General features: G+C 44.7%; 1 protein-coding gene and 1 long non-coding RNA gene across 11 annotated transcripts in view; one reads left to right on the top strand and one right to left on the bottom strand.

The window, feature by feature from the left end:
• The window catches only part of MAGI2 (membrane associated guanylate kinase, WW and PDZ domain containing 2), a 2755167-nt gene that overhangs the window by 263301 nt on the left and 2469410 nt on the right, over window positions 1-22456 (bottom strand). For all 10 annotated transcript variants that reach the window (XM_069229701.1, XM_069229700.1, XM_069229695.1 and 7 more), the window contains one exon: window positions 2981-3072. In XM_069229701.1, coding sequence (XP_069085802.1) covers window positions 2981-3072 — 92 coding nt within the window. The remainder of the gene's footprint in view (window positions 1-2980; window positions 3073-22456) is intronic.
• The window catches only part of LOC138288280 (uncharacterized), a 344175-nt gene that overhangs the window by 60398 nt on the left and 261321 nt on the right, over window positions 1-22456 (top strand). The gene's annotated exons all lie outside the window — the stretch shown is intronic.

The raw sequence follows: 22456 nt of genomic DNA, 5'->3' as shown, positions 1-22456 counted from the left end.
GACCAGTACTCCCCATTAAATTGCAGACAAGCTCACTGTCTCTGGTGTCTCTTAGCACACCCTCAAGGCAGGACACCATTAGACTAGAGACGAAGAAGTGTAAAAAGAAAAAAAACAAGGCAACAAGCGTTTTCATTTAAGCACCCACAATGTGAAAAATCATCCCATATCCATCAGAATCACACTAATGCTCCTCCATTCTATGGAAGAGTTCAAGATGCTCCCCTTAAAAGAACACTACATCACAGTGCAGTAGCACAATAACAATACACTTCTGCTCTCAAAACTGAGTTACCTTTCCTATCCCTCGCTGAAGATATACTTCCATTTGACTTTGTAGAGCACTCTATTGACTTTTGTCTAGGTTCACACTATATAAATACCACATATATATATATATATATATGTATAATAAAACTATTATGATATAGTGAACACTGCACATTTTTAGGGGTATGCAGTGCTTAATATAGATAATGGGATGGGTAGTGGTAGGTAATAAGTAAGGTGGATAATGGGTAATGTGATAGTAAATATGCATCATGTTTAGTGGAAAAGACTGTTTAATTTTAATTTATGAATTGATTTACTTTCAATTGATAGAAATGATTCTGATTATGGTGCAAATTAACTAACGTGCACATGTAAAAAAGATGAATGAATTTTCCCCCATAACCTTACAAGTGAAGAGAGCACACTTTTCTTATCTCAAAGGAAACGGAATGGACAGAGTGTGTGTATTACAGGCACGTAGTTCCCTGAATTAGATAACATGTGTGCTTGATCTAAGAATGACTGTTATTTGTTTTTAAAAGCACAGCAAAAATGTGTCACTGAAGCTTGTTTTTTGGCACTATAAAACTGAAAATAAAACTTGTTGTGGGTGAGGTGCAGTTGCAAATACAGTTTGAAGCTGTCTAATTTAACAAATGAAAGGCATCATTGTTCGAGGTGGAATAAAGGCAAATTTAAAGCTCAATGCAAATGCTCCCCTCTTGGTCGCTTTTTTGACACTGATAAGCTAAAACAAATGAAGGGTAAAAATTTTTATCTACCGTGCACACTATGGCCCTCATTACGAGTCTGGCGGTCTTAGATCCGCCAGACTCGAGGTGGTAGTTGGACCGTCGCGGTCATGGTGGTTCGACCGCCACATTACAACCGTGACGGATCCGCCATGGTCTGACCGGTTGTAATACACCAGAGTTGCGCTGCATGCAGTGCTGCCCTGGGGATTACGATTCCCCATTCCGCCAGCCTTTTCATGGCGGTTGGACTGCCTTGGAAAGGCTGGTGGAATGGGGGTGTGTGGGGCCCCCTGGGAGCCTCTGCACTGCCCATGCTCTTGGAATGGGCAGTGCCGGGTCCCCCATGGACAGCCCCGTCAGGCTTTCCACTGTCCGAATTATGGGCAGTGGATAGTACGGCGGGTGCTGCTGCACCCGCTGCACTTCCGCATATCTGCCACCTCAACTATGAGCGGGTGTCAATGTTAAGTCCCTGTTTCCCACTGGGCTGGTTGGCGGAAATGCCCTGACTCAGGTGGAATAAAGGTAGATTTAAAGCTGAGTGTAAATGTTGCCCTCTTGGTTGCTTTTTAAACACCCATAAAGTAAAATAGGTGAAGATTAACATTTTCCAGTGTACTTTGCACACATCTGTTTTTTTCAGTCACAACTATGATTTAAAGCTGCCTACCATAACAGTTGAAAGGCAGCATTGGTCAAGGTGAAATGGAGGTAAATTCAAACCTGAATTTAAATGTTGCCCCCTTGGTATATTTCCCCATGTAATTTGCACACATCCTGTATTTTTGCACTGACAACTATTGTTTAAATCTGTCTAACAAAATAATTGAAAGGCAGCTTTGTTCAAGGTGAAATAAAGGTAAATTAAAAAGACCTCACATGTCAGGTCCGTTTCGTTTGAGATAAGAAAATATGCTTTCCATACTGCTTTCACTTGAAATGTCATGAGGAAAGGCTGTATTTATCTTTTTTTTTAAATGTCCATATTATCTAATTTGCACCAAAATCACCTTGAAGTTTTGGCACAGCTGTGATATGAAAGGGGTTCCCAAGCTTCAAAGGCCATAGCTCTGTACATAACGAAATGCATAGCAATGCAGGTCCATTATCTGGCAGATCAGTGGTCTTTGAAGTTGGGGAACCCGTAAAATTTGGAAGAACAGTTTCTTATCTCAAATGAAATGGAATATCAAACAGTGTGTGTTTAACAGGCAAGCCTTCCCTGAATGCGATAACATGTGTGCTTGAGGTAAGAATAAACAAACACTAATGTGCAAGGTTCCCTCACAGCCACACGTTAAACACATAAACTCAGGTAAATTAAAATTGTTTGATAAAAACACAGTAACAATGTGGTCAGGATGCAGTTGCAAAAGGGGGTGAAAGCTAAATAAACACGAGGCCCCGACAATGGGAGAGTGAGAGTAGCAGATGACAGAGCGAGTTACAAAAGATGCACTCTGTGTAGTGGCTCAACAAAAAGGAAAAATAGCTCCCAAAAGTGCAAGCAGTGGAAGGACACAAGTACTTGGGCCATGCTCCAGGGGAGGGTCACATGCAAAAGGTGGAAGTGTGGACTGCAGAGCTCACCAGCAGGAAGCAAGCAATAGAGAGAAACTCTGAAGGTCACCAACTGTAAGTAATGGGAGAGCTTCAAGCCCACTAACAACAAACAATATGCCTTGAAAAGACAGCACATGCACTGTCAACGTGAGACTGGAAAATCTAACACCAAGTTTAAATCAAATGAAACATGTCAAGAAGGGTTATGATGTACAACATATTACTAGTCTGCCTAACCCGTCCTTTACTTTAATGCAATATTATAGGATGGCGTTGGCTGATTGTATTGTACCTTTGTAGCGCTCCACAACTGGAAATGTTGCAGGCAATTCATGTGAGGCTGATAAAACTAACAGTATAGTAAAAAAGCCAAAAAGAAGGGAACTTACAGGCTGGCCAGGCTCATCTCCTCCAAGGATTCGGAATCCGAAGCCTGACTCTTGCCTTCGGAGGTGAACATCAATCTCTTTGTATTCTGCACCTGGGGTGAAGAAGATGAGCATTCAATATGGCAAATTAAAAAAAATGTGTAAGTCCAAGCGGCTAGTTGTCTGGTACTGAACAACAGGAGCGTGGCCTTGATGTGTATGAGGCTGTAAAAACACAATATGATAAACACATATAAGCACGGGTGGGGTACATATGAGAGAAAGTTATTTCGAGGGTGGCGAACACCCAGAAAAAAAACTCACAAACTGAACAAGGCATGTGTATGTCATGATAAAAAGGTGGCTTTTAGAGGCCATTGGAATGCATGTACACTCCAAAGCATGCTTTAACCCGTACCCCTAGAGAACCTCAATAAACTCCTAAAAAGACCAGCAAAACAACATTTTTAGTTTAGAAAATGTATAAAGAAATTACATCTCTCAGTCTCTATTGCTTCATTTTTGATTTTCATACAGTGATTGGGAACATTTATTAACAGCAGGTGGTGTCGCTCCAAACATTGTATACGTCTGTATTTTTAATTCCCTAGTTGCTGAACAGCTCTGCTGGAGATAGAAAAAAGTGGGGAGGTATTTTTTTAAATAAGTAATGGTCTTTAAATGGGCTGGGGCTTTGCGATCGACCATACTTTCTTGGGCTGCAAAGCTATGGTAAGTATCTCAGAATGCAGGGTGACATCCTTTGGAGTGGTGAGGCAAACAACGCACAATAGGAACTGTTGCTTAAGTATGACATCACATTGAAGTAGTGATCCCCTACCTGTTATCTACTGGGTGCAGAGTAAAGAAAGCAGTGTCCACTCCTAAATGAGAGACTATTGCCAAAAAGAGGGATCCATTTTGAATGAGTGGTTTAAAGAGAAATTGTCTGAGGTTTTCAGAGTAAATGGCGTGGTCTGGCAGAGAACATGTGCAAGTGTAAGTGAGTGTAACTGATTGCATGTACTTGACCCTGGCAGCAGTGACTCACCAATACATCTTCCTGACTATTACAGTAGATGCCAATTCATGGACTGGGCAGAATAACCATTCGAGTTGGCTCTTAGGGTGCCCAAGCTAACACAAGGGGATAATCATGGCCAACATATTGGTCATAGGCACTGTAGGGGTCATAGTGGATTAAACTATGTTGAGGTACTAGGGGTGTACACTAAGTTGGGGTATTGATATTGCGCAAGGCAGATAATGTGGCGAATCAGAAGACATCCGGTAGACTTGTCACTGTGACTCATCCCGGATCTCACAAGCGGGACCAACAGATTATTACAACATCCCGGATACTTCATAATTAGCGCAGCAGGCATCCCCGAGAGCAAAACTGCACAGTAACAAAAGCCGAGTCAGAGTGGGATTCAAGGACTGCAGCTTGCAGGGTTATGTTTGTGGGCATTCATTTGACACAAGGGTTGGCATTAAACATTTCAATTACGTTTCTTGACTCGACTTCTACGTTTTAATTAAAAGAGTGGTCGGAGCTCTATTATCGTGGGTTTGCAGGGATGCGCGGCTATTCTCTTAATGCTAAAAACACAGCCTTCGCCTGACAAGACGAAAATTGAGGAAGACAGGGGGAGGATTCGGGCAGGGGCAATTTCTTTTATTCTGCCTCCTCCTTTGAAATACACATGGTGAAGTGAAATGTTACTGCTGTGCACAAAGGCGTACAGTCTCAGCTGAATTTAGTACCATGATAAAGTAAATTGAATCAGTGAAAAAGCCATGAAGTCTTTATTTAGATCTCGAATTGTAATTTTGTAACAGTTTCAAACATTATTTACATCAACTTTTGAATCATTAGCCTATTAATGTTTTATAATTTTTGCCTAGCTCTTCCAAACTAAGAATGCTTTCCAAGTGAAAATATTTCCCATGTGAAGAAAAAAAAGAATGTAGCAAGATGTGAAATTTCAAAATATCCTAAAACTATGGTCCCTGATTTTCCAAAAGACCTTACACCTTGAAAATTACAAAAATCAGAAACTACTGAGAGTGAATCAAGTAAAACTTTGCAAATCTCTCCTTTGCACACGTGTATACCCACAGAACATACTTGGTGAATATGGCCACTCCAAATCATTCTAGTGCACTCTATAGCCCGGCATGAGCCATTCAACAATTCGGCATTACCCCCCATCCCTCCCTCGCCTTCCTTAGTGATTGTAAGGAAGGTGTGGGAGTAGGAGCAGAAGTAATGCCATTATCGGTAAGTAATGGACGCATTACCTCCCGTCACTCCCTCACCTTCCTTACAGTTACAAAGGAAGACAATGGGGTAGGACTAGGAGTAATGCCATTATCAATATGTAAAGGACGCATGTGCAGCCTCACATGGGCCATCGTAATCACGAAGTTGCAGTTCCCCACCTGGACAGGAGAGTCTTGTGGGCCCTCTGACACCAGGATCCTCTTGGATCTCTTTCTATAAGTCTGCTTCTTATGGGTGCCTCACATTCACCAGAGACGAAATAGACCCCATTTTCTTGTCAGCCCCCCCCTTCTGCAGGCCCAGGCAGACTGCTACTCTCTCTCAGCAGGCACACTACTAGGCATTTAGGGAAGGAACACAAATCCTTCAGCAGGAAATCCAGACTTCAGAAGATGTCCCTACACCTCTGGGAGACTTACTGTCAGGAAGGCACAAGGCCTAGGTACACAGAAGTCCTTGGAGTACTCCCTTCCTTGGTCATAAAGGACTTGGAACTGGAACAATGTTGGGTGATGTGGGTCCCACTCTTACATTCAACATTTACACCCTGGATGTGACCTGTGATGTGGATCCACTGTCTCTAATTGTAGAAATGGTTTAGGGTGGTTATTCTTTCACGCATCCTTTCCAGGTTGTTTTCTAGACAGACCATTTGTGTAGAGTGAGATTTCTCACCACAGATGACACTGGGGCTGTGACCGTCCTGGAGCAACCACAACAGAGGCACAACAGAGGTGTGACTTATCTGCACCTGGTAGTCATCCGCCCAAATGAAGGAATGATCAGTAAAAGACAAAAAAGGGTAGTCCTTCCCTCGTCACTTCATCACCATTCATGATAGAACTTGCAGTCCCACCCCTCAACCCCACTTTACATGCAACAGCAATGCTCAGGAAGACTAATCAGCAGCTTCTATCTAACCAAAGGGGTCACAGAATTTTTAAAGGCATCCCTGTCTCCATTTATCACTTCAGAGTCTGGGTCTTCCCCCTCTAGTGACAGAAATGTAATCAGTACACTGCCACTGTCTTGGAGCTCAACTCTCATCCTCGACCTCTGGCTAGGCTAATCTATGCAAAATAGATTCCACTGGCCTCCACTACTCCAGGTCACTCACACAGTGCATATATTACACTTGCTATACACACAGACACATTTAACACACACTTAAGATGTCAGTGCAAATGTCTGAGCATACGCATAGATGGGAACTTTACACCGGTGGTTCAAGAAAACCCAACTCAACCCAAGGGACCCAGATAAAAAGGTCTTACCCACGGTATGCCGCCACCAATGCTCTATGCTCATTGCTAACGATAACAATAGTAGTCTACTGTCAGTACTGACGCCATGCTTGGTGTGTTCCTCCAGTCTTCTCGTAGTCAAGGGAAGACCTACATCTCCACACAAATGCTTAGGTTAGAGTGACACAAGTACCAAAGTAAGAGTCAGGACACCAGATATGCACTCAGTTGAGCACTCAAGGCAAGTGAACAAGGCTGAATACCATGCATGGGATATTCGAGTCTCAAAACCCAAATAAAGCACAGACGAGGCATTTAGGGAAGGCCATTTTACACCAACACTGAAGACACAACACTGGCTACCATTACAGGACAGTGGCATAGCAAATGCTCCCACAGCGCAAGTGGTGCAGGGAGGGGGAGCTCCATAGAGGCCCCCTCATCATAGTACACTGTGCACGGGTGGCAGGCCTCTGACTGGGTCAAGGGGGTAGGGAGCCCTCCAGGTACTCTGCAGGGGGATTTTTACATTGCAGGTGTCAGTCAGACCTTTTGCTAGAAATATACGAAGAGTGGACATTGAGTCCTGCGGTTTCAACCATTGGCTTCCATTGGGCAGACTCTTTCAGCCACTTGTTTGTGAGTTTGTCATTCAGGTCTTGGCTTGGGCATAGTGAAATATTCGTCTGTCACACAAAGCAACTAGCTGTTTGGGTGTATCTTTTTGCCATCACTTGAGTGCTTACATTAGGCTGTAAGGGGGACTATTTTCCAACTATATCCCTCGCTGTCTGCTCCTCCCCCTGATTTCCTCCTATGTGTTTCGCTTTAATGTTCTAACTGTGCACTCACATTAGCAAATCAAAGCCAGGCCTTTTGGGGTTGCTAATCTTGCTTTTACAATGTAACTTTATTTCTTTGCAGGGTGCAATAAACCATGCTGACATAACTATAACCACATTTTTAAGATTATTTGTTGAACAGCGAATCTACATCTTTGCGTACACAATACTTGCACAATGCAATATGTATTCTCTGGGTGCCCCAATAAAAATGCTCTTACTGCCTGCAGCAGACTCATAATGCAATATTTCATCCACTACGATTGTAGCTTATGCATTTTTAAACGCACATCCCCTGGTCACAGTTTCGTACATGTTTAAACACAAGTACGAAAAGAATGAGGAGGTCGAACATATCTCAGCAGAATTGTCCTGCATATCATTCTAAAGTACATCTGCTCGTGATAATGTCTGCATGTTTAAATACCTTGAGGTATAGACAGCAGATGTGCGATTGTACTTGAAAAGGCTTGACCAAAGAATATCCAGTGGTTTAGAAATGCAATGGAGTTAATCTCCAAATTATTAAGGGATGGGCATTTTATTGTGGAATTTTTGTTAACAGAGAGCCACAGTGCAGCCATGGAGTAGTCAGATAAGAGGGAAGGGCTGAGGGAATATGAATCCTTATTGGAAGGTGTCTGGAATGGAGAAGGTTTGGAAGGAATAAAACACATGCGACATTCTTATTTATTCTGATGCATGTTCTATCTGTGGGTCAGGTGTTCCATTTTTAGGTCGGTCGCGCAAGGCCCTTGACCTGTTGTAAGTATTGTGGGCTTTTAACCACGCCCACCACACGCTCATCACGTTCACTTGTTCGTGGGCTTGCCTTTCAAAAATCCTTTGTTATCATTGGTAAACGCTTTACCTTGGTCCCTACTGAGGCATTTTGTTTTACCGCCTTGTAAACTGCCCCTGTTACATGGATAATTGCACAACTGCCAATATCTTTGACTGTGAGCAAACTTCTTTTACTTTTTATGTCTCTCCTTCGTGCTCATGCTCATGGCGCTTTGAGTCAGCAACTGTTTTACTCTTCATTTTCAATTTAAGTGGCAAGAAAAGTCCAGTTAGGAATTTACAATGCTAATAGCTCTAACTCGAGCAAATGCGAGACCCATTGCATTGCAAATGCTTGTTTAATATCTGGAGAATTATTTGTTTTGGGTTTTTGTAAAGCACTCAACAACATCTCTGGGTGAGAGTAATAAGGTGAAGAAACACCGGGAAAAAGAAGCAATGCATAAAATGCAGGTGAAGCAGAAACTGCACCGATAAAATCAAATCCTCCGGTGTAAGAATAATATTCTCTGGTGTAAGAATAATATTCTCTGAGACGATGGAAAAGACTAGTCATTGAGGGCAGAGTGATGAAAGGCCAATATTAGCTATCTGACTGACTGTAGTAGTTGAAGTTATTTGATGGTTCAGGTATTAAGTTGGCTGATACCGGAGGGCCACTAAAATAATAAAAGAGGAACAGGTGAATCTTAGATATCTTCTCAATGACAGGAAGTTGTTGTTTTTTTATCAGAGTTGCAGAGACATGCAATTCTAAAAGGATATGCCTGTTTGGAAACTGACCCAGATGGAGAGAAACCAGACAGAGACCCATAAGGTTCGCTGAAGAGGAATAGCAAAGAGGAGCCACGGCCTAGAGCCATAGTCCACAGAAGAGTAGAGCTGGAGCCTGAATGAGAGGAGACACGGCAGCAGAGGTGAGATGGCGGCATACTTCTGCCATCGGAAGGGACTTGACTGGTTGTGGCACAGCACCATGAGTAAACACTGCAGACACTCCTGAAGGCAGCCCACCTTGGTGTTCGATGGGCCAGGTTGCTCCCCTTCCAGCCTTGCCTCAAGCCCAGGCAAGACTACAGGCATTCCCCGGACTACCTTTACAGTTACCTGGACTTGCCGTATGGCCCATGGATTGCATTTCTCTGCTCGGGGAGCCATATGGCAGTTGGGTCCAGTGGAGCCTGTGGCTCAGTGTAGAATGAGGGGATGCCTCTAAACCCAGGGAGGCCTAAGACTACTACGGAGTGCTGGGGGAGCCCTGCTGAGATCAGATTGATCCCTGAAACTATTGAGCAACGTGACTGACTTTACTTTGCTAGATCCTAGGGCTTGAGAGCACTTACCCCTAGCAGATTGTACTGGGAGCCTGCCTTAGTCCTAGGACAAGGGCCGAACAAAGTGCATGCCAGGGAGACAACAACAGCGATTTCTATGGTGCATGGGGTGGAGGGTGCCTACCAAGACAGGTGCTGCTCCTCAGAAGACAGGGGGCCAACGACTAGCTGCATGCCCCTGATGACATTGGATCCAGTGGAACTTGCAGCAAGCAAAGTAGGAGCATGGAGTGGGGCTTCCCTACTTCCCCAGAGGCCTCTTTGCCCCAATAAACTGCTCTTAATCTAATACAATACAATACGGAGCTGGAAAGAGGGCTGAACCCACAGCCATGCTGATGACTTGAAGTGTCTACTTGCCATGGGGAGCAGGGAGAACTGGGTCTAGTCCAGAGGAAAGCCCTAGAGACACATCACCCTGATTGCCGAGCGGGTGTGACCTGGCGTCCGCATCCCCTGCTGACAATGACACTTCACTCTGTGCCACTCTAGGTGCCTGAACCAAAACTGGTAGATTCTGCTACCAGGGCGAAGTGGCTGGGTTGACTTCCCCAGCATGCTTCCCATCTTCCCCCCTCCAGAAGCCATTGGGATACAGCCAGTGCCCCACGAACAGTGGTGCACCTATAATTGTTTGTGATTGATGTTGGGGATTCAGGCTTCACACTAGGAGTGTGCACTGACTCCCACCAACTCTGGGGCCCTGACGCCTTGAACAATTATACCTCCTGATGATTCTGACTTGTCAGTTCTTCCTACTGACACTGTACCAATGGCCCTGCGCTGGAGTATAACAATGATCAAATATTCAAAGAAAAAAGACATCCCTGACCCTTGCTCTTCCGAAGACCAGACCCCTACTGCAGCTGAGAAGATGGCTCAGAGGGTGGATACTACCCGGGGGCCAACAGGGGGCCATGATAGATACTATACTGCAGTCAATAGCTGCCTCCAGGGAAGTACTTGAATTAAAAATGGACACAGTGGCAGTGGACATTGGGCTTCTGCAAGATGATCAGTGCCAAGTAGCTGAAAGGGTCACTGCCACCGAACAAACACTGGAAGAAACTATGCCCGAACTGCTGTCGATGAGGGAACAGATGGCACAAGTGGAGAACAATGTTAAAATGTTAGAGACCAGAGCTGAGGATGCCGAAAATAGGGCCAGGCCTACATTCACACTGTAGAACTGCCACAGCGTATTCAAGGTCGCTCAAGACATATGATCAACTTCCTAGAGAACTGGCTCTGTGACATGGTAGCCCCAGATGGCCTATTGATTTTCTATACACTTGAACGTGCCCACCAGATGCTGGTGTGCCCATCACTGCCACGTGCATCACTAGGTCTGTGGTGGCTAAAGTACTGCACTATAGGGATCGCAACCATATCCTGAGTTAAGCCTGACAGTGAGGAGATATATTACTAGAGAACCAAAGGTTGATGGTCTTCCCAGACTTCACCAAAGAGGTCCAACAGCAATGGGCCTCATTCATTGATGTCACAAAGTGCCTCAGAGCTCTGGGAATACCGTGCACCATGCTCTTCCCTGCTAGACTTCGAGGGACTCATGAAGAGGCAGTCCATTTCTTCACATCTCCCCCACCGCTCTGGGACTAGATCAATAGCCTTCCAGAAAGGGGAGTAGGGTCTTCAACTACTACCAGGGGAGAACTCCAAAGACCACTCAATATTTGGGGAGGGGCACCAGAACTGTCTGTCCCACTCCCAAGTGCTGAATAAACAGCAAAAGGTGGTGGAGGAGGTGGCGGTCATTAGTTCTCCTAACTCTAACCCCTCCTTTGAGATGGTAGAGGAAGATGCAAGAGACACTGACTCTGACCATGACTCGACCTCCTCACTCAGTTCCTGGGACTTGATGCAACTGGCACCTCTGATGAGATTATTTGAATGCTTAGATGTGGCAGTGATTGAACGGGGTCAGGAGTAAGCCTAAGAATGCCTGTTGAATACTTTCATCTTAATATAATATGATGGATGGGCCAGTGGTGGGCACAGCTACCCTGTTTACTGTCTGGATGGTGTGAAGTGATGATGAGAGGCACTAAAGCTGTAGAAATGATTGCACGCAAGTTGGATGTTCAATTGGATGGTTTTGATGGGAAGTTGTCTTCTTGTCGTGGGGCTGGGGAGTTGAGGTATATTGTTTTGTGAGTTGGAGTTTCTTATTTGGCATGCTTCTGTCTGACTGCCTGGCTATCCCTTCGGGTGGTCCTGGGCCCCTACCGCAGCCATAAGCACAGTGCTGTCACCTAACAGTCTGCAGTGTGGTAGCAGCATCCCCCTATCATGTCCAACCTAAATTATCACTTTATCAGTTGAAACATCAGGGGTCTAAACAGCATTGCCAAGCGATACAAGGTATATATTTAGTTAAAGAGGAAGGGGTTACACATAGGCAATGCAGAAGAGATGGGGGCAGGTGAATGCAACCTCATACTTGGCTTTCACCAGAAGCATCCTTATCTGGATCTGCACTGGAATACCATTTTAAATGTTGACAGAATTGATCTCTCCTGGTGTGAGGTATATGATAGTGTTGAGCTGCCTTGCAGGTCAGGATCAGACACTATTAGTAATCTATGCTCCTAATTCAGACCAAGGGGGGCTCCTCACGGATTTATCTGGAGTTCTAGCTCCACTTGCAATGCAATCTATTTTGCTGGGCGGGACTACAACAGTGTAGCAGACCAGATACTGGACAGAACTCACCAACCATTAGGAGACTCCCTGGTCTACTGAGTGGCCTAAGTTTTTACATCCTAGCAACAACATTAGGGGTGGTTAGACTCCTGGAGATACATGCATCCTGTGACTAGGGGCTACTCATTTTACTCTGGAATGCATGAGTTACATGTTCCTGTATTCCCCGGACATCCATAGGGTGGTCCAGAACATTGAAGATTTGTGTTGGACTATCTCAGACCATAACTTAGTGTTACAATCTTTGAATGGGGCCCAGAGAGTGACCATGAATACTGGACTGGTGACTATGGGTAGAGACACTAGAGGACCCCGTGTTTCTACAAATCATAGGGGAAGCAATTCATACGTACTTTACGGACAACACCACTACTGCCTCTAGTTGAGTGGGATGAGTTTAAAGCCCTCATTAGGGGGCAATGTATAGCAGAAGTCGTGGCAGTGTAACATATGCTGATAGGGGGGATTGAAACCCACTAGAGGGCACTATGAACAATGGAGCTGGCATGACCTGGAAACCCAGGCTCAAACAACAGCTCCTGGATGTCACAGAACAGCTAGCAGTTCATAAGGAACTTAGTTGTTTTGACTATCACACATACATGGTCTGCGGGCATTCAGAGAAGCATAAATCCGGGACCCTGCTGGTCTGGCTAGCAAACTCCTGAACTAAGAACTCCCTAACCCTTGAAATAGAATCGGATACAGGCAACCTTCTCTTAACTCAAGAAAACAACAGATTTGCAAGATACTATACCACACCATATGCACCACCACAGACACTGCCCCTACAACAGGCAAGGGCAGTCATAGATTGGGCAAACCTTCTGATGCCTACATAGGCAGAACTAGAGAACCTAGAGGAAACCATAAGCATTCAAAAAGTACGCAGGCCACTAAAATCATGGCTCGAGGTAAAGTCCCCGGGACAGGAGGCCTCCCAGTGGAATCATACGCAGTCTATGATGAGGAACTGGCACCACATTTGGTCACCCTCTATGCGGTTGACCACCAGATGGGGCGCCTCCCCACATCCACCAGTGAGGCCCTGGTTAAACCACTGTTGAAGCAGGACTGCCCCACTCATGATAATAAATCACACCATCCTTGATCCATGCTGAACATGAACAATAAAATTCTTAGCTGAATATTGGCAACCCGCCTCTTGCCCCTCATGCCTAAACTCATCCATGCAAACCAGGCTGGGTTCATCCCAGGGTGCAATACGCATATCAGTAGACTCATTACCGTCCTCAGATCAGAGATTCCTGATAAACAAGAGGCGGTGATAGTGACAATTGATATTGAAAAGTTCTTGGATAGCCTTTTGTGGGACTTTCTCTATCAGACTATGTAAGAAATGGGCCTTGGACATGGGTTCCTACAATGAACTTATTGTATTCTGCACCCACTGCCCGAGTCTGGATCAGTAGAAGCATTTCTGAATCATACACTGTAGGATGGGGCACAAGACATGAATGCCCACTCTCCCAGTTGCTTTTGACCTTCACTGTAGAAATGTTCACTAGCAAATCACGATCTGGTGCCTCATTCAGGGGATTGTATGTCAGGGGTAGACTGCACCATGCCTCCCTTTACGCAGATGGCAAGCTCCTGTTCCTGCACAATATGGGCAAGGAATTACCGGGATCAATAGCATTACTAAATGAATTTGATAGTGCCTCTGGCCTCTGTATTAACTGACAGAAATCTTGCCTGTTCCAGCTGAGCTGGGCTACACCTCTACTTCTAAACTTGTGCAGCCTTCTCTGGGAGGGGCCCTGCCTGAAATATCTGTGAGTCAAAATCTATCATAATCCCCATGATCTACTGGAGGGAAGTGTTGGCGCAGCCAAGAGAGAGCTCTGCACCTGTGTGGACTTCTGGAAAACCCTGCCACTATCTGTAGCTGACAGGATAGCAGTTGGGTAGATGGTGGCACTCCCCCAATTGCTATACTTCTTCTCCACTCTACCTGTTACTATCCCCTGTTGATTTTTCCGAGACCTGAGCACCTATTAACTAACCTTATCTGGGGATCGGGCAGATGCAGAATGGCGTTAACCAAATTACAATGTCCGACTGCAGGCGGAGGCCTGGCGGCACCAGATTTTGAGGTGTATTATCAAGCAGCACAGCTCAAGTGGTTCACCCAATTGCTCTTGTCTCAATTGCACCCAGATGGGATACTTGATTAAATGACCCCACGTCTCTCCGTATTACTCCTGAACCCCAGTGACCGCTCCTAAAGGGAGCCATGACCCTACAGGTAGCCCACCATTGTTGGTGACACACACTTCAACGTACTCAAACCAATAAACCCTTCTTGCCGGATCTCCCACTGTGCAGCTTAGAACAAATTGCTCCGGACGTAGCGCTGAGGGCACTAATGGAAGGGACGCAATATGGGGTTGCGCCGTTTGGGTATCTTTATAGAGATAGGGGAACTCCAATCATTTGAAGACTTCTCCATAACATTTAAGATCCTGGTGGGCCACTTCTTACTGCCTTGTGCGATTGTAGCTATGGTGTGCACCCATTGGTGTCCTAGCCCTGATAAACCACCTCCACACAGGAGTTGCCAGGTCTTGTGTAATTCAACTGGCTGTATTAAAGCGGTGACTTGTTTGTATCAAGCCATATGGCCCGATATTATTTGCGGGAGCTACAGGAGAAGTGGTAGGAAGACTGTGTAATGCCAATCGCAGAGGCTCAATGGACCATGAAACTTCCCAAAACATACATGGTTTCTAATAACCCTTGATTTAAAATAAATAACTTATATTCCTTGCATAGGGCATATCTAACCCAGGAGAAATCCTAACGTTCTTCCGAAAGACCTTAGTGGCCTGTCCCCACTGTGGAGAACAGTAGGCCGAAATGCTTCACATGATATGGACAGGCCCCAAATTAGCCAAGTTCTGGGATGGGGTAGTTGAGAACATCAATGAGGTCATAAAAAGGTCCATCCCACGCACTCCATTGGCATGCTTGTTTGGGGGGATACCTCCAACCAGATGCAAGATCACTGATAGGTTTGTGGACCTCACCATGGTCCTGGTGAAGTGAGCGATAACTATGCACTGGAAAGATCCAAGAGGTCCACACTTGGTTAAGTGGAGGGAGGACCTTCTCAGAGAGGTGGGCTATGAATGCGCTATACTGTTCCAGGAGGCGAGAAAAGGGTGAGGGCCATTGGATAAGGCCAAAGTATGGGACCACTTGGTAGATTGTTTGAAGGAACCCAACTTAGATACCTCTGAATGTTCCTCAGTTTCAGTAGAAGACCCATAAGAGGTGCAGGACTAGTCTCTCTTACTTTCCATACACTGCAGAAGGAGTAAGGCACTATGAGGGCAGAGATCTCCTCTAGAGCGGGGCTTAGGAAAAGGATATGCTGATTGCCATGTGTCAGGGTGGTGGCATGCACTGGGTGGGTACGGGAGGTCTTGATTTTGATGGAGAGGTCTGCAATAATCCTCCCAGGATGTGCTTTAGACAGATGTTCTTTGCTATGTTCATTGCCATTAGGTGACTACTGAAGTATAATGCATGTATGATTCCCTACTGGTATAACGCACTGCCTGGATGTAAGTTGTTTGTATTGTTAGAAACTATAATACCATTTTGTTATATATTTTATGATAAATGTGGACGAGAACCATGATGATACAGATAAACCTATATTTGTGTTAGGAGCTCCTTTCAATGATATTGTGTTCAAATGCTGTAGACTGTTTAGACTAGGTAGTGTAAAATTAGATTAATTACATGATAAGTTTTGGATGGTTTGTATCATGAACTTGAAGTATGTAGTTATGAGGTGCTGTTAAAAAGAGGGTGCAGTTTCATGATATTTGTATTCCTATTGTAAAGCTGAGAACACTGCACGAATAACTATGTTTGATTGATTAAAAGAAGAAAGGAACTTAAGGATGTAGTTACCTTATTGTTGTTCACTGGCATCTATGTTTGGCCCACCAATCATCAGGAAAGTACCTTGGAACCTTGGTCATCATTGTGCTAAACAGGCTTCCAATACACACCAACAGACAAGCATGTTCCCCTCTGTGGGTGAAGCTAAATATCTGGTTTACATTCATAGGCTCCTATTAGTCTTAATATGACTTTTGGGAGTGATATGAGACTAATTATACATGGGGGTAATCAGTTTTCATTTCCCACACTTGAGAGACAGGAAATCTTGAAAGTCAAAATGCACCTTTTTCCATTCACCTTGTGCCATGCCAAAAATTAGTTTGTTAACCATTTTTGATGCATGTGGCAAGATAGTCTCAATATACCATGGCAATCAGCTTATGTATTACAGAAGAAATAGCAATACAGGGTTAAGATTGGAACCAATAGCAAACAATTGACAGGGAATATACTAAGAGCATCTTTCTCTACCAAGTTGTGTAAGAGGACTAAATAAAGTAGCCACTTAAGTAACAAGTGAACTCAGACACTCCACCATGTGCCAATTGCCACAATGATTATCTTCTACTATCTACATGTTTTGAGATGACAACCCTGATAAGTGAAGATTTTGCTTACTGCTGGCAGCAATTATTGATGACTATAGGTATCTCAGGTGACCTGTTTCTGTCTCCTTCCTGGTGCCAACTGCTTATTCCAGGTACAACCCCACTTTTTAAAAAAACAAATAACAGGTGGTATGGTTAAGTTTCTGTAGACTGAACTTAGCAGGCATGATCCCTATGAGTTTACCCCTAGCCTAAAGTTTCTCATTTAACTGTGTTCTTACACATTAATGAAGTGATTTTACAGATGAAGGTAGTCCAAAGGGTACAGACCTTTTGACAATGCAATTATTTAGAATTTTTGTGTTTTAATTTTTTATTACGTTTTTCCATCAGTGTAAAAAGAGTGAAACATGGAAAATAAATATAGTCAAGCCGCTGCAAAGGGTGAGAAAACCAACAAAGTAGAATGCAAACCCCTAATTAATCTGCATACAAGGAACAGCATAGTATAGATCTTGGAGAAGAGACACAGGAGATGGGCAAATAGGTAGTAACTACTGCTTAAACATCTTAAACTGGAAAAAAAGGACAACACAATAATCAAAGGGAGAAGGAATAAGCCCCATGGTCAAGAGAAGGAGGTAGGAAAAACCTCAGTTCTAAACCCATCTGGATAATGTGCCCCAGTGGGAGAAATTAAAACAAAAATAAGGTTGACAGCTGTCCCCAGCATCATCAAGGTCAGGTCACAGTGTCACAACCCGGCAGGGTGGCAGCCTAGGAATGTCCCTTAATGTAGGCAAATAATAATCGGGACCTTTATCTGGGGAACTTCTGGAGGGAAGTACTTGGTCTGAAAGATAGGGGCTTTCATGGAACATCGAGGAAGACGAGGTACACAACAAGCCCCCTAGTTGTGCAAGTGTATATGTCTCTTCAGTCTTTAGGAAAAGAGCCCCAAACCTCCTACAATACCTGCAATTTATCATTTAGCTTATAAATAAGGCTTTCAAATTGCGCCATGTCATGTATGTTGTCCAACCAGGTCTGGAAGGTGGGAGTCAAAGTCGATTTCCAGTGTCTTTGTGTAGGAGGCTGGCTCTCTATATATTGTGTACAAAAATGATGTGCACTGTGCAGAGTGTCCAAGCAACCTAACCTTGGTGCATAGAAGTAAAAACTAGACCACCTCATGCTCTAATTTTTATGGTAGCTTGATCAAGCAGTTAGGCAAATCTTGGAGAAGTAAGAATTTGTTGTACTCAGAATAAATAAATGTGGACACACACTTAAAAGAATATCTCCAGACCAATTTACAAAAATACTTTAGATTTTTATAACATTTTCAAGACTAACATCATCGAAATTGGTTAAGTACTTTATAAGTTGTGATTTTTAGAATTTATCAAAAATAGTCTTTTTGTGTGTAATTACGCACCATAGGAATCAATGGGAGAAAACTTTAAAAATGCATATTAAATCAGGCAATGCTTTTACCAATGTCCCCTTTCATTTTCATGTTGAGGTCATCGTGATGTCCTGTGGACCAGCTGGGAAAGTTGCGGGCTCCTGGTTCCGGCAGGAGTAGCTGCAGATAAGTCCTTTGAGCTGGTGCAGGACCACTGCGGGGGGCCACTTGGAAAGGCACTGCACAGGCAGACTTCAAGGAGACCCAGGGTGTCCCCTTGGACTGTAGAGGTTGCAAGAGGTGGGGGACCCTTAGAGCACAGCTGGTTCTACGATGCAGGGCCCAGGGAGGCCAGGTGCAGATCAGATTGGGGAGCCAAGAGCTGTGCACAAAGATGCCCTTGGAATGAAGAGGCAGGTAACTTTGAGGGTGGCTTGCGGGCCACTCTAGTGGGTGGTTCTTACTTGTCCTGAAGTCCCTTGACTGGAGCTTGCTTCTGGTCCTTGGAGAGTCTGGAGTGGGCTTTTCTTCTGGGTGTCCAATGTTGGGGGTCCAGTACTCCTGGTTATTGCACAGTTCAGCCACGGGAGGGTGCAGTGCCACCAAACTTGGCACACTTGCAGGATTTGTCCTTCAGGTCCGTTGGATGGAATTTGGTCTTGCTGGTGTGTCCGCTACCTTGGTCAGCAGCCTGTCAGTGAACTGGACTTCACTAGACTTTGCTTCTTTGTTGAAGGGAATGATGCCTTCACTCTGAAGGGAGATACATGCCAATCTTCAGAAGAGTGGCAGTCCACTGCGGTACTGAGGAGTCTGTGTGATGTCCATGCAATGCCTCAGTGGTGATTGTCGAGTCCTGGATGCAGCAGCAGGGCTTTGCACCTTTTTCTTTGTGCAGCAGGATTGCAGTTCTTGAGCCTTGGGTCTTCTTTATTGCTGGCCTTCTTTTGCTCATTGAATCTGATGTGTAGGTCTAAGGGTGCCCACTAAATAATGTATTTAGTGGACATTTAGGGGAGTCCCTAGTAGTGACCAATTGGTCATCTACCTTAGGGTGGCTACACCCACTTTGTGACCACTTCTTGTGGGCAGAGGTCACTTCCCTATCCCTGATAGGCTATTTTCCTAGCATACAAGATGGAGGAAAATGAAATGGAGGGGTCACCTCTCATGCAACACCTTAGGGGTGGTGCAGGCTGGGGGTGGCCACTCCTCCTGTCCTTTGTGCATTTTCCTGCTGTTGCTCCTGCCAAAAGTGGGGGTTTGCAAAGGAGGTAGCCATCTTTGGCGAGCAGCAGGGCTGTGGGTCAAGTTTCAAGAGCAGCACAACATTTGAAGCTTGCTGGCAGGGCAGGGTGCATTCCTGGGGAGGGAGCTGTAACACCTCTGCCCAGGAAGGGATTTGTTTTCTGAACCCAGAGAGAAAAGGCTCTCACCCCAGGGTTCCAGAATCTTGTGTGGTGGTGGCAGGCTGGTTGTGACCAGCCAACAACTATGCCAGAGTTAGTTAGCTTTTGCAGGGGTCACCTCGATGGTGGCTCCTGGGTACATTTTGCAACAATTTTAATAGTGGTATCAGTTTGGATTTATTGCACTGAGTTGTTTATTACCAAACAACCCAGGGTTCAGAGTGGCCATCATGTAGCTGTGAAACCCATACTGACCAGCGTCCAGCACATGCATTTAAAATTGCTGCTCTGTTCACTTACTATGACCCAGGTTTGGCAAGGACATGGTGGGGGCATATTGCTCATGGATCTATGCCCACACATGCATTATAGTGCACCCTGCCTTAGGGCTGGAAGCCCACCCAGAGGGGTGGTCTACCTATATTGCACGCAGTGTGTAGTGGACAGGTCATACAGGCAGTGTGCCATGTCAGTTTTGCATTTTAGGATTGCACCAGGACACTCAGTTTGCAATGGCGGTGCTTGATGCACTTGGATGCATGCTTTCTGAGGGTGGCACAATCTGTGCTGCTACCCCCAGGGGCCTACCCTTAGTACCCCATGCCCTGGGTACCTAAGTACCATTTACTAGGGACTTACAGTGGGAGCTAAATGTGTTGCCAATTGTGCCAATGCATCACAACAATTTTGAGAAAGAGATCTGGCCAAGGGAACCTGGTTAGCAGGGCCCCTGGGCACTAACAACTTTAAAAACAAATAAAATACCAGGCAAAAAGTGGGGGGCTACCCATGTCAAAAGAGGGACATTCCCACACACAGAAACACCAATTTGGCTGCCTCTAGGGCAGTGGAGAGCCATCTATTAACATAATGGGTCTCTAAGGAGAGGTCCGAATTCTCATGCAGGAGCACTGGCCTAGCTGTCAAAGGCCTTTTTACACTATGGTCCTTTCTCATATGGTCCCAGACCTGAGACCAGAAGGCCCTTAGTGGATCACACTCCCACAAAATATGGAATATATCTCAGTCCATTAAGCCACATCTACAGCAACAAGAATCCATGCTAAGACGGGCACTATGTAACATTGCTAGAGACCAGTGAAAGCAGTGGATGTTCTAAAAAAAACTATACTTAAAGCGCACTTCGTGTTATCCCTTATTATAGGATTTTAGAAGGGTATCCCAGTCATCGTCCAAGAATTGCATGTTGAGGCGAGTTTCCCACCACGTATGTATTGCTAATGATATGAGAGAGGATAAAAAAGGACCCAGCAATGCAGCATAAAATCCCACAATAGTCCTCCCAAGGTTTTTACAGGGTGAGAATACTGAGTAACGGGTAAGCAAGGGAGGTCAATATGAGCATTCCCCAAGACATTTGATAAGGTATGGGACAAATGATTGTATCTCCATAACTGAGAGTGTCAAATTTCAAATTCCTGTCTTAGGTCAGGAAATGACTTGATGGAGCCATTAGAGACAAGGTTATCGATGTCATTGATGTGGTGAATACCATGAGTCACCCAGATGGACCAGTGAATTTCTTTCCCACTGACTGTGTTGGCTACATTGCACAACAAAGGGGCTTTAGAGTGACTATGATTCAGAACTCACACCAGCAGATGAGCCCTATGCCATGCATACTGGGAAGTGTGAATGAATGGGCTGTAGAGGGGGGTAATCGAAAGCCTGGCAGTGTAATAAATGGTAAGATCCCCTGACGTCTGCAATATGTGATGCTCCATCAACACCCATAAGGGCATGAACCAGAAAGTAGGTAACGAGTACACGGAGTGAGTAAGCTGTTGCACCAATCAATAACCCTACAAATGAGGGAGACATAAGACCCCCTTTCTCCACTGAACAGTGGAGCTTATCTCCCTTTAGTCATGGTCTATCCAGGCCGCAGATGAATTGGGAGATGGAGAACTAGAACTCTGCAGGCAAGAGATTGAAATGATGAGGGCCAGCATACTAAAGATGTAGTTGAATTTGGGGAAGACATTTATCTTGAAGATCTGAACCTTATTCCACAGGGAAAGATTCAAAGCAGATCACCTTTTATAATCTCGCTCCATATGATTCACAATGGATTGCACATTATCCGAACCATGTATTCTAGAACTCAGTTAAAATGAGCACCATGGTATTTAAAATGAGCCACTTAAATAGTAGATTACCCAGGATGGCTCTTTTGGTGATGGGAACTAAGAGTAGGTCCTTCCATTTCAATCAGTTTATCTTATATACAGAGAACTGTGAGAAGGGGTCCAGTTGAGAAATTAGAGTGGCTGCTGAGGGGTCTGCTAATCTCAAGATAATGTTGTCCACGTTGTAAAAGGCTTTCACCTTAACCTTAATGCTGTCATTAGATTGAATTGTAAACACTAGAGGCTCCAGAGCAAGCAGAAACAACAACAGGGATAAAGGACACCCAGTCTTGTACTGTGGTATATGGCAAAATATAGGGCGAGGAACCCCCACATAGGACAGATGAAGTGGGAACAAAGTACGTGCCCCTGGTTAATGTGATAAAGTCCCGACCTATACCCATCCTCTCCATGGTCTGAAAGAGGTAACCGCAGTTGTCATGGTCAAAATTCCTTTTGGCCTCTAAGGAGAGGAGAGTTCTCCCTTCCACCACATCCCTCACCTGCCAAATAAAAGAGAGTACCAGATGGTTGGTTGAGGAATGTCTGGTGATCAAGCCCATCTGAAAGGAATAAACAAGGGCAACAATAACTTTATTCAAGCATGTCATCAAAACCTTCGACAAAATCATAACATCTGCAATTATCAAAGAAATCGGGCAGTAGCTTGAGCGTTCAAGGGGCCGTTCATGGTTTGGGGAGTAGTGAAATTTGAGCCATAAGGAATCTGGGGAGAGATGTTCATTGTCTAAAATGTAAAAAAAAAATGTAAATTAGCACTTGTATAGCGCACTACTCACCCGTTAGG

The sequence above is a fragment of the Pleurodeles waltl genome, chromosome 4_1, assembly GCF_031143425.1.
Source record: "Pleurodeles waltl isolate 20211129_DDA chromosome 4_1, aPleWal1.hap1.20221129, whole genome shotgun sequence".
Classification (NCBI taxonomy): Eukaryota; Metazoa; Chordata; class Amphibia; order Caudata; family Salamandridae; genus Pleurodeles; species Pleurodeles waltl.
Note: the sequence above shows the minus strand (reverse complement) of the source record. Positions and strands in the feature narration are given on the sequence as shown.